General features: G+C 37.6%; 1 protein-coding gene across 5 annotated transcripts in view; it reads right to left on the reverse strand.

The window, feature by feature from the left end:
* Positions 1 to 13,545, reverse strand: part of LOC124137222 (glutamine-rich protein 2-like) — a 49,818-nt gene extending 36,273 nt beyond the window's left edge. For 2 of the 5 annotated variants that reach the window (XM_046503425.2, XM_046503426.2), the window contains exons 1-4: positions 12,691 to 13,545; positions 1,568 to 1,651; positions 963 to 1,013; positions 490 to 666 (exon numbers count right to left, since the gene is read on the reverse strand). In XM_046503425.2, coding sequence (XP_046359381.2) covers positions 490 to 666; positions 963 to 1,013; positions 1,568 to 1,651; positions 12,691 to 13,203 — 825 coding nt within the window. In that variant the 5' untranslated portion in view covers positions 13,204 to 13,545. The remainder of the gene's footprint in view (positions 1 to 489; positions 667 to 962; positions 1,014 to 1,567; positions 1,652 to 12,690) is intronic. The other 3 variants (XM_046503427.2, XM_046503428.2, XM_046503430.2) reach the window with 3 other exon arrangements.
* Between the last annotated feature and the right edge of the window lie 55 nt (positions 13,546 to 13,600).

A 13,600-nucleotide genomic window follows, 5' to 3' on the forward strand; every position in this document is an offset into this window, starting at 1 on the left:
CTACATTCCCCCACTGAAGTCATAGACGCATTAGTTCAACTTAACCTATGTTATTGTTCAGCTGGGATTCCAAGGTATAGTTTCAAAAACATGAAGGCCAGACAAAGAGTATTTCTTGTTAAGCAGATTTGTTATCTATGACCAAAATGCAGAATGCAAAAAAGAAAGGGGTTCAAGGGTTTTCAGCTAAACATCAAGCTGATATTCCAAGAATGAAGGATATTATTACTGAATATAATCTTTCAAGGTAAACCATATGTAAAATATCTTGAAATAAAAGTTAAAACAAAGTTGAAACTTTACTTTTGAAAGACAAGCATCTGAGGCAGGCATGTCAATAAAACATAAACTTAATAATGACCAATGGCTTGCCTTGGTATATTTCAATTTGCATGAACAAGAAATATTACAGAATGTATTCCTTCTTTAGCTCCCAAGATCCATTCTATTAAAAGACACAAAACCTGTAAATACATTTTAAAGGCTTACCATTCTATTATCTGTCTGGCTGCCAGTCTCAGTGACAACCTTCTCTTGGACAGACCCATGAAGCTCCTCCAGGTCCTTCCTCACCCCCTTCAGGGCATCCTCCAGGAGCGGCCAGGTCACAAACTGGGCAAAGTCATCAGCGGTCGGCAGTGTGCTGAACTTGTTATTCAAATCATTCTGTAAAATACACAGTCTTTGACTTCACCACTAGCCCAAAGCCTGTCTCATAAAACATCCTTCCTTCTAGTCACCACCAATCCATACGTAGGCCATAGATTAACACTATTACACTCGACAAAAATAACATCTTTTGGTTAAGTGGTTAGCAAAGTCTTTGGCACAGCAACACCTATACTATTAACAGTTATCAGATTTTCAACATACAGTTCAAGTTGAAGGAACATGATGAAAGCACACACAAACATGCCACCTATCATATAAATCATATTTGTTTATAAAATAAAAATACTCACCGTAACCTTTTCCAAAGCTGCTAATTTCTTGTTCAGCTCATCAATATTCAACTACAAAGAAAAGAAATAATCTCAACACACATACTTTTGACAATATAATTTAATCATGATAATTATAACATTAGTATACTAGTGAGAAACTATTCTACCAATCTATTACTGTGAACCATTTTTCACATCACTTCAACATTATATAACCATGATGACCATATCCATCAGAAATTCAGAAATGTCAGGGTTTCGAACATGCAACATTTGTACAAATTCAATGTGCTTGAAAATTAAGTAGTATTATGCAGATCCCATCAAAATTGCTTGGATCGATGATCTTCTGTATTTTCAGGTAATGAAGTTTAGTTCTGAATTCAAAGTATGAAGAAGACATGAAACTTTTTATGGGGAACTTCTTTATGCTATGTATCGAAGCTTCAGGGCTACTTATTGCCCCTTTAACGGGAGAACGATTCCAACTTCCAAATGCCTACCAAAGAATCCAAGCTCGATACTTCAGGAAACCGTGAGAGACCCAAGCACAGTTGAGTTTCTCTCTCTTGTGAATGATTTTAACGAACTAAACCTGAAGTTCAATACTTATTTACACTTACACCGTTGATCCGGTCCAGCAGATTGGAGTTTGTGTCTCGCAACGTCTGCATCTCCTTCATCAGGTCCTCCACAAGGGACATCAACTGCAACATTCATGGCTGTCTAAGAGGTGGCTCAAGGTCATTTTATTGCTGTCTTTTATTGATAATGATCAAACAGTAACACATCACACTGGTACAGTTTGCCTGCCAACATTATATATCTATGGACTACAGTTTTGTCAATTTGTGTCATTGCCAATAAGTGAGTGAGTGAGTGAGTTGGGTTAAACGCCGCTTTTACCAGTATTCCAGTTATATAGCGGCATGTCAGCTTAATGTGGGAGGAAAGCCTGAAGTGATGCAGGTCTAGGACATTTACCACTTCGATGAAACCAATGAGCACGGGTATGGTGCTGACAAACCTAGAAACATAATCGTGGCAAACCGGGATTAGACATTGCCAATGAGAGTCCACTGACACCACAGATTTCTGTAATCTCTTCAGTGAAATATCCACTTCCAAAATCTCATACTATAGAGTGTGTTTTTATGTTATTTTCCTTGTTGCCTAACCATGCATTGAAAGAATTAGTAATCTGTTCTAATAAATCTATTTCTAGCCACCATCCTTGTTGAGGCAGCCGATTTGCTTAAACTTTAAAAATAGCTATTTATACCCACTGATATTGCCAGAGACAAATGTCATTAGGACAGTTTCATGATTTTATCAACGGCTGACTTTTTTATTCTTCTATATCATTACCAAATTAGAAAAATATTGCAAGGGCATTTTGGATGACCATGAAGACAATCACTCAACATCCTAGAAATTGAACCAACCTAACAGTGCAGAGAAAGAAATGTCTTATTTTGTATCTGTTTAGTCATATCAACTAGTACATGGGAACCCTTAACACCCCCACTGACCATCTGATTTGTACTTTTAACATATTATCATGAACACTGAACAGTGAACACATTAATTGTAAGTAGAATCCATTTATCAGAAATACACTACAAAGTCAAAGTGTTCAAAATCAAGGTTTGAAATGAACATAAATCCATAAGTCCAAGTCTAGTAAATTCCAGGAAGGTCTGGTGACATTTCCTTGTGGACATCACTTTTACCATTTGGTAAATGGCAATTCTGAAGCAGATCATTTTTCAGGACTAGTGAATATATAACTGATAAATCTCTAACCCTAAAAATTAAGGATTGAACTCAAGGGATCCTCCACCTAGCATAGTTCATGCCTGCCATGATAACACTGTGATAGGTCTAAATGCAAATAAAATCATATTTATTTACTTACTCAATCTCTGATCATTATCAGTCAGTGTTAACAATGGTTAAAATGATGAAAAATTATTGGTTGTATCTAGATTAAAATACAATACAATACCCCATTTAATTCCTAACACTGCCAGAGTTGAGTGCAGCGGCTGCAGCCCCGCTTTTCTTCAAACACCTTACATGTTAACTGGGCCCTGGCGCATGTTGAGACTCAGGTATTATGTGCAACCCCTTTAATATTTCAAAATCCTGGATCTGCATCTGTCAAGGATAGACATGGACACACCGCCATATCACACCTGTCTACAGTAATATAACAACAGTGTGACTGCCAATATTTCACACTAGTGTTCACCGCAGCTATGTGTCGGCCCATCAATTTCCATACCCACCATATCAATACATGAGTCAATACATGCAGCATAAAAATATTAATACCTGTCTGAATTAACCACAAGCAGCACCTAGCCAAACAAGCTGTCAAGCACGATTGATTATCAAACCATAATCACTATAACTTGATCGATCAGATTTATGTATTACGACTAAGCATTTTGTAGTAAACTTGGAACAGGACAACACAAGCTTAACTAGAAAGTGTCCATGTCAGCCAAATGATGATCCATGTGTCTGTACATAAGTAACCACTAAGATCCCTATTTAAAAAAAAGCGATCTTAGTAATACGACTGCCATAACTAACAGTAACAACTTTAACAGACTGACGGTCATAGCTATGGGAACAACACTGGTTTGTGGAAAAACCCAATTTTCAGAATCTTGACAATGTATTCCATATTAAGAGTTAAGGGTGAAACGATACACCGATATTCCGATGCATCGCGATACTTGACCCACGATACGATATACGATAAACGTGGGCCCATTTATCGATACGCCACGATACGGAACGCAAATCTCAAGTAAAGCGTTTCCTCGCTATTGTGCCTTTCAATAAACCGCTAACTTGGTTATAGCGCGCGGTAACGCATGGCTCCTAAAAACGTACTTACATTTTTAATAAGCTCAGGTTTTACACCGACAGATGTTTTTCCCCATCTCAAAAAACATTATCAGCTGATCCCCGCAAGCACATAACACCAGAAATACCTGTCAGCAAATCCGAACTGAAGTACGCAATTCAATACCATTATTATACTATCTTGTTATTAAAACGTGTTCATTATATATCTGGACTTGTGTTTGTAATATATTTTATTAATTTTATTCAAAATTTCATTTAATATTGTTTTCATTAAGTTACGTGAAATCGTGTGTGAAGAGATACTGCAACCACGGTCAGATTACCGCTTTTGACTCATTGAAACGAACTTTAGTTGCTAGAGAATGGATACATATATTAAAAATGCCATACTTTGACTCGTTAAAAGTCATATGTGTGGCAATTTGGCGAATATATGTCAACATAACGTTTTCGCAATCGAAATACATGTAGCACGGGAAGTCCCTAGGGTGACTGATCAAATTGTTCCATACGTAAAAATATCCTGCAAAGCAATCACCAGTACCAAAATGCTACACTTGTGGTTCTTATAATTTGAAATATATATATAGTAAAAGCTGCAACTAAGGTAACACGATATTGGAATATATTATTCCTGATAAAACAATTCTTTGAAGTTGTATCACCGGTGGAGTACATTAATTATTTTCTGGTGTTTGAACTTTGAATTGTTTTTAAGGAAAGTTAGATACAGTTCCAACTACAGCAGTCTTGTTATTATAAAATAATTTTGACTGTTCCAAAATCATGAAAGGTTCAAACTTGACATGCTTTAAGTCTTGTTTTATTTATCATTTCGTATCGAGATACGTATCGTATCGTGACCAGAATATCGAGATGCGTATCGTATCGTGACCTTCCTGTATCGTTGCAGCCCTATTAAGAGTATAGCTTAAACAGGCACCCCAACATTTTAAAAACAAAATTCAAGTAAAAGACAACAAGTAGAATTTTCCTTTTCATCCTTAGTTTTCATTATTTATGTAAATTAAATCAAAATGAAATAATCAGGAACTTAATATGCTCAAGCTAGTTGAAAATTAAGTGAAACAGGCAGTTCCTTTTATTCCAATTATTTACAGACCGCCTTCATATAGCTGGAATATTGAGGAGTGCGGTGTTAAACAATAAACAAAACAACAAAAAAAGAATGTACTTCACTTGAGTGAAACATCGATTTTATATTTTTTAACAAATATTTTTTATCATGACAACTTTTAAGGCTTTGATCAAACTATCTTTCCCTACAAAACTGTATCAAGTAGTACATTATTTGCTTGACTTGTGTCAAAGATGTCTGAGTGCTTGCTCCGAGTACTTCAAGCATTGCATGTGTGCGTGTGGTAGCAAATAAAACCTATCGTAAGTCATTTTCTGTCATACGTATCACCACACCCGTACTGTGACCTCAGACTGTGTGTCACTATACAGAGATCACTTGTCAAATGCCTGATCTAATGTGACATACATGTCTTACAATTGTACAAAATGTTTACTCCAATAGAAAGTCACTAGAGCAGGCAGCCTGTTTGCAAGGGTAGTACAAACTGTGATCGTTCTTACAGATAACTAGTATTTGCCAGTTAATCAATCTGAGATTATCAGAAGATAAAACTACTGTCTGCGATTTTAGCCACTAATCCAAAGCCTGAGTCTAGTAAAGTTGCTTCTTTATACTGAGACTAATCTAATGCCTAAATACAAGTTTAGAGTTGTAGATTCAAATGTATGTAGCATACCGGTAGACTGAACCAGTGTTCCAAAGCTAAAGCAGATCCGGGGGTCCAGGAATTTTGCTCCTTAACTATAAGAATCTATGGATCCCCATTTTTTTACACATCTTTACAATAGGATTATAATAAGGGCCCCTCAAAATTTGTGCTTAAATTAAACTTTTTTGATTATCAAATACTGCTAATCATGAAATTAATATGAGTATGAAATTAATGCTCACATTGATAAAGTGACATATTTAAATCTGGACATATTGGAGTTTATAGTCATGTTAGGTTCACTGCTCAAGGGCGGAAACAATGACATACCAATATATAACAAACAATTTAATTGGGCACAAGATATAGTGCTTCTCAGGTCATCAAACAGTTTTGTGTCACCATGGGTGTACGACAGTGTCTTTGTTCTTGGTAACCTGTCCAATAATCTTATAAAAACAAGCAAAACACTGCTACTGGGTTAGTAAATGTTTCAGTGTAATTTCCATGGCTGGTATACAATGGATGATAATGCTAGCTGAACAATGTGATGATATCGAAAGATAGAAGATTTATTTTAGGACTAAATCAGGAACATTATCAGCTGAATTTTTAAACCACAATACTGGCACATCAGATATGTGGAATTCCACAGAACCAAAGAGGACCCCATGATACAGAACACAGTTATTGTCATGGAACATTCCTCAGGTCCATCAGCGCCATTTCCCAGTGGAGCATGATTTTTCAAATAGCATGGAAACTACATATGTTACTTGTGGTGATATATTCTTTATTTTGTAAAGACTGAAAGAGGGATTTACCATGTCATCAAGTTGCGAGCGTATGTTCGAATCTCCAGAAATGACATCATGATAGAACAATGTCTTATCGTGAAATAAACAATGTTTCATTCTTCATTGTTCTTTGCGGTTTATCTCGTATCTATCATATATGTACTTATAAGATTGACTTTGATAATCTTTTGCCTTTATAGAGGTATAATATATATGTGTAGCACCCAAGCAATGGTCTAGCAATTGGACCTTCACCAGTATTCAAAGGACTTGAGAAGATTTATTACAGTTAACTATTACCCATCGTAAATTATCATCAGCTGATCATTCAATATACATAAAGGTTTACAATCTGTTCATATTCAAAGACTGAAAGAGCATACCAAAATATCAGACTGTAATTTAAAATAGTGAAGAGGACTTTCAAATTTCTTTCTCACACATGAAAGTTATCAATGATCTTTTCAATAGCTTATCATTTTCACTCCTGTTAATTCAGTCCTTGTAAACATACTGGGGAAAAAAGTTGGAATAGTCACAATGCCATTTGACATAACTTGTACGCACATGTAGATAACTTACAAGTTCTCCAGTGTTTTTGGTCACCTTTATTTGTGACCCTGTTACAAACATAACTGGTAGTTAATCTTTTTAATATAGGAAAGCTACGCGATAAAGAACAATTAAGAACCAAACACGGTTTATTTCGCAATAAAACAATGTTCCATCATGACATCATTTCTAGAGATTCGAACATGCACTCACAACTTGATGACGCTGTACATTTGACAATGGTATTTTTGAGAGGGAAGTGTCTAGTAAGATGATCCCCATAGCCTTAGCGGGGCATTGCAGATGAACACATGACCAAACGCGATCACATTCGAAAGTGGGAGAGATATGACAATCTGTATTTGGGAGAAAAGGTACATAGAATGGACATGAAAATTATGAAAATATCCGGGCAATACTAACGTAACCCCCTGTTAATAAAATGGACACACTGCCGAGGTCGGATTATATTAAGGGAGTCATCATCATTTAAATATGGGTAAATATTTATGAAGCTTGTACATTCTAGTTAACAGCATTAAAGAGGCTGTACAAAGTGTTGATATCTCTGCGCCCATCATAGTTTATTCTCCCTGCAGCTATTTATGGTGTGATAAACAACTCCCACTCATCGTGTATTCCTTAAATATACAGCACCAATATGTCAAATGTCTGCTTCATCTGCAGCTATGTGCCTATCTTCCTTCATCATATAGGTCTGGAAACTCTCACATCATCCATTCCAGCAGTTTCTTAATATCATATTAAGTGCTAATATATCAGCAGTTATGTAGTTATTTGTTTGTTTTGTTTAACGCCCACTCAGCAATATTCCAGCTATATGATGGCGGTCTGTAAATAATCGAGTCTGGACCAGACAATCTAGTGATTGACATCATGAGCATCGATCCACGCATGGGATACGATGACATGCATTAAACAAGTCAGCGAGCCTAACCACCCGATCCCGTTGTGTAAGTAATGGTTTCACAATAAAATCAAAACTTAAATGCCAAAAGAAGTATTAGCTTTTTGGCCGTTCAGCCTAATAGTTAACTTCAAATTAAAATCGTAAGCAAAACATGACTCGCTCATTATGCTAATGTTACTGATATCATTTATTGAATTTAATTTGATTTTGTTGATAAGTAAGGCTAATTTTCTGACACTTACTTACATCATGTACATAATAGGTATATTATATACTACTCAAAAGAAGTTAAAGAACACCCCCAATTGGAAGGCAGTGTGTTGCAATACACACCAGCCATGACAAACTAACTGTAGTCATGTGAACAAATTGGGTGTTCCTTAACTTCTTTTGAGTAGTATATAATTATATTGCAATGTTAATAACAAGTCACCAAACAAGATATTAAATGAATATGAGCCCCCTACTCAAACTATTATATGATACTTGTCCCAGTCATAGTCATAGGAGACTCTAAATACTTAGAAACAAACTTCTAATAAAATCAAGCCAGCAAATTGTATTATTATTCAAGACAAATTCAGCAGCTACGCCCTTTATCAAGTATAAAACCAACCTAAAGCGATAAACGTGAAAGTAATCACACTACTTTGCACCTATTGGAAAGTTTTTCACTCTAGGGTAGACCCATAATGGAAGGAATGTGTAACAAAGAGCCATGTCAGAATATACCATATCCTTCAAGATCTCTAAGACCCCCATGAAAGAAGTCCAATTCAACAAAACATGCCCCAAGCACAGGCCCTGTTCATGAATATACCAGTATGAGTTTAGTAACACAGTTGACACGAATGTATAGGCCAGAATAACAGGATAACGGTATTGGCCTATGTCAAGTGGCACAATAGAAGTGAATAAAATGTCTGAGCGTGTGCAATGAAGCATTGCTGATCAGTGAAAAGGACTTGGGAACTCTAGACGACACAAATTACAGCAAGGTGTTAGAATGCGTGGGCTGTGAGCGTCCACTTTCACTTATCTGTGGTCAATCAATCTTATCTATACTCTCTTCTTGTTGGTCTGTTACTGTAACAATGTCATGAATTGACTTACGTTAGCAGTGAGATGACCTCAGACAACAAGATATGTATAATAACAACGATGATGCGATTTACGGCATACTGTTTGTTCATTTCTTGTGTAACACCGTACTCAGCAGTATTCCAGCTATATGACAGAGTCTCGTAAATAAACGAGCCTGGGCCAAACAAACCAGTGATTGATATTATGAATGCCCCACACCATCAGGGTACAAGGACACATAATCAACCAGGACATCAAGCCTGACAACCTGATCAGTTGACCCCACTTACAACAAGGGCAGGACCGCCTCCATGGTCTAGTGGTAAAGCGTCCGCCCAGAGAGCGGAAGGTCCGGGGTTCGATCCCTGACCGCGTCATACCAAAAGACGTTAAAAGATGGTACTTGTTGTTACCCTGTCTGGCGCTCGGCATTAAAGGGCTAAAACAAGGACTGGTCGGCTCAGAGTCAGTATACTGTGTCTGAGTGGGGTATTCATGTTAAACTGTGGCATGGTATCTCAGTGTGCCAGCACTATAAATCGGCATCAGTCCGGACAAGTACAAGCAGCCACACACACACACATGCATGCACGTCGCTATATAAGTGCAATAATCTTGGACGCAACGTTAAACCCAATTTCACCTTCACCTTACAACAAGGGCAAGCATCTAGGAATCACTTATAACCCTAAGTCTGAGTGAATGCTGCCTTTACAGCAAAGTCATCAAGTTCAGCTACATCCCTGCAGCCTGTAATTATGATAAGAGGTAGAGCCAGGCAAATCAGTGGTATACTACCTGAGCAACAATGTGAGAAGCCCATTTGTGCTGTCCCCCGCCGTGATATTGCTGGAATATTGATAAAAGCGGCGTAAAACCATACTCACTCACATGAGCAAACATCCATGACATCTGGGCTTGTTTGTTGTTAAAATTGAGTCAGATCTTACAATAGGAGTGAATGTACCTTAAGAAATCTAGAATTTACAAGACAATGTTCGAAATTACACCTGAAATCAAGAGGTCCTCATCACAACACTTACATTAAAACTTAAACATTTGGATCAAGGGGGGAGGGATGGGGCGTGTTCCTAGATTCAACGACTCCCAGACCCCCAGAAATGTTTTAACACTCATGTGTGTTTGTCCAAATTGAAATGTTTGTTGGGCAGGCTTGTAACTCATCTTTTTCTACTATTGCTGAAATATATTTAAGCATGTCGATAGTACTTAATGAATCACACACACACACACACACACACACACACACACACACACACACACACACACACACACACACACACACACACACACACACACACACACACCAGATGTGGGAGATTTCAGCCAATATGATGCAATTCTTTATATGGTCCCTAGTGAAATGATACATGAAAACAATTTCGGAATAAAACAGTAAATCTTTAAATTAACGCAAGCGTGAATTAAATGCGAAAAATGCGAGTGGTCTTTGCTCGCATTATTAAACATCGCATTTATATGAACAATAAGACATTTTGTATAGCAGAAATACCAACTTAGACATACGCTGAAAACAAACAACTATGTATTCCACGCTGTCGTCAAGACAAGCGTTCTACTCACTTATGTCATCACTGATCACACCTGCAAGTCCAGACAGACGCCACCCACCCAACACAGTGGTTTTGTTCTTTGCAACTGCATCAAAGGCCGACACGAGCTAGCGTGCACGTATTGTTTTAGCAGAAGTACTCTACTCAGCGCTAATAAGCGGTGCTATTTGGTGTGTGATTGGATTAATGTAAGGTTGGATCAAGGCGAGTAATCTCCTGTAAACCTGACAGAGGACATTTTGTTTAGATATAAATCCACTGATGCTTGAGAGGAGGGGGTGTCGCATTCATATTGAGTCACATTTTTGGCTAAGGGCCACCGGTCGCATTCTTTTGGAGACGTATTAATTTCACGTTTTACAGTGTAAAGTGATTTTGTCAAACGACATAACTTTTCAATGCCTGACATCTATATCAAAATTTTCAAAATGAAAGGTGGTTTTATCAAATTGTACTCATACACAGCTCAGTTTTATGGTGCTGATTAGGATTATGATGATTTTAGATAATCAAGACATACATATTACAGTAATATTTACATAAGAGTAGAAATTTCCCAGCAGATTCTATTAACTCTGTTTGGACAAGACAATGTTCACGTTGTCTGATGTAATCTGCAGATAACGACAAGGACTGTGTACATCAATATTTGTCATCACTGTCTCACTGGTTCATAAGTGACTATAAGATGTGTGTACAGACTGACATCACATTCCCTTGGTCAACATGAAACTGACCATGAACTGAGCCTTGAACTCCACTGTCACACTTATGAAAATTAGCATGGGACCAGTGCTCTCCTGTAGCAGTTTGAAAGCATGGTAAAGGTTTGTCACTTGAAGATAGGTAACATGTTTTATATTTGTGGGTGGTTTTGAGCATTCAATATTTGATGCCCAGCATTAGCAGCAACATTATCCTTCTGTGATTTTCAATTTAAAAAATTACATTTTCTCAGAAAAAAAAGGATCATGGATAAAAAATTATAATTTTAAATTACCTATAAGCTAAGTGGAATTATGGGTATTTTCCATGACTAATCTTACAGGAAAAACATTATCACCAAGGCTTGGAACTTACAGCATTAATTTACCAGGGATGGAAATTAGCACTTGTCCACTAGCTCTGCCAATATAATTATGTTAGTGTTAAAGGTAAGTATTTTAGGGGGTATAATCCGTTATTCCTCATAGCTCATAGGTCAGCTTTACAATAGGGCTGGGAGGGTAACTCGGGTACTCAGGTCGGGTGGGTACTCAGGTACCCAAAGGACTACCCGGACCCACATGATATATATTTTAATGACAAAACTTATCTAGAACTCTATGGTTACACTATAAGTAACTAATGTTTGCATTTCTTTCTGACTTTGCACGCATTTCTTCTGACTTTATATGTTTGAATTAAGATTTAACTTCAGTCAACTTCAGTTTATGAAGCGTTAGAAATTTGCACTAGTCCTGTAGTCCTTGCCAAATTGCCCAATGTCTAAGGTATCACAAGGACTAGTAGAAATTTGCTATTTTATGGGTTTTGCTATGTTATCATTATAAGGGCGAGTGGACTAAAAAATTGGTCTCGTCCCTAGCCGACAACATACTACATCCGGATCCCCCTTTGGATCTGCCGATGCTGTTAATAAACTTCCCCGACCCCACCACACTCACACCCATTCATTCATGAGTGAGTTTGGTTTAACGCCGCTTTTAACTGTATTCCAGTTATATCGCAGGCATGTCAGCTTAATGTGGGAGGAAAGCCCCAAGTGATACAGGTCTCAGACCACTTTGGTGAAACCCCCGAGCACAGGTGTTGTGCTGACAAACCTATAAACATAATCTGGGCGAACCGGGATTTGAAACCACAATCGCAACTCTGTACAGCGAATTGCGGCGCCTTAGACGACTGGGCAACCCATGCCCCCCACCCATTCATGAGCATTATCAGTTGATTTATGTCACTGAAACCAGTCACATATTGTTATCCGCCCTTACCATTAATATGCGCTGAAATGTCGTATATCATTGTCAGTTTGACAATATATTTAAACAGAACATTCTGAGATATTTCAATTCAATATTGAATAGGTCTATGTATTTGAGACAAGATATTCTTTATGTAGATCTACATTTTTAATGAGAAACATATATTTACCTTTCCAACGCCTTCTTCATTGGCATCCACACGTTTCTTCAGTTGCATGTACTGCCACATATCAGCTATAGGTCTTTCTCCATCACCTTTAGCTTTGGCTCTTTCAAACAGATCCGAATTTGTAGGCAACGCATTTAAATTTTCTAATTGTTCAGCAAGTTTTTCTACCCGTAGTTCAAGATGATGGTACGGGACTGATCTTTTCGACTTGTGTTTGGCTGAGGAGGCAGGGGAGTCTAGTTCACTAGAATCTCGTATTTCACTTAATGCATCCTCCGAATCTTCCCCTTTGCCACTGTCAATATCACTAAGGCCTGTCATCACTCTTTGGGATTTGGTCGACGAAAGGAAATCACGATCACTTTCATTGATGTCGGCTTTGACATCTCTTATGTTTAGTTTAGAGATCATCGCATGGAGTAAAGTGTGTAAAACATTGAAATTGACAGCCCCCACCTCAGGTGTCCCAAGGGCCAGGTCCACCAAATTCGACAAAGGCAAAGTTGTCGGCATCTTGAGAGATACTCGACACTTACCTGATGTCTACCGGTTATATGAAATCAGCGTCGATTTCAATGAACACAGCTAAAATAATCTATTACAGCAAACTGTGATTACCTTTAACATGACAGTAACATGCTTCTATCGCAAGCAGACAGTTGAATGGTGATATTCTTCCGCGGTTTGATTTATGGTCAATGATTCCACCAACAACAAGCACTACAAAGTAGTATAATAAATCCACATATATGTGTTTTTCACGAAACTAAACACTAAACACATCCAAATATTTACTTCCAGGTGTAAAATACTTTCATCCCAGGGACTAGTTACTCACAGCGATGTGATCAAGTACGCCTGTATGAACTGCGATGTCGCCCATAGCAACATGAAGCGACCCGAAGCCACG

This window comes from Haliotis rufescens, unplaced genomic scaffold, assembly GCF_023055435.1.
Source record: "Haliotis rufescens isolate VD_foot unplaced genomic scaffold, xgHalRufe1.0.p SCAF_11, whole genome shotgun sequence".
Classification (NCBI taxonomy): domain Eukaryota; kingdom Metazoa; phylum Mollusca; class Gastropoda; order Lepetellida; family Haliotidae; genus Haliotis; species Haliotis rufescens.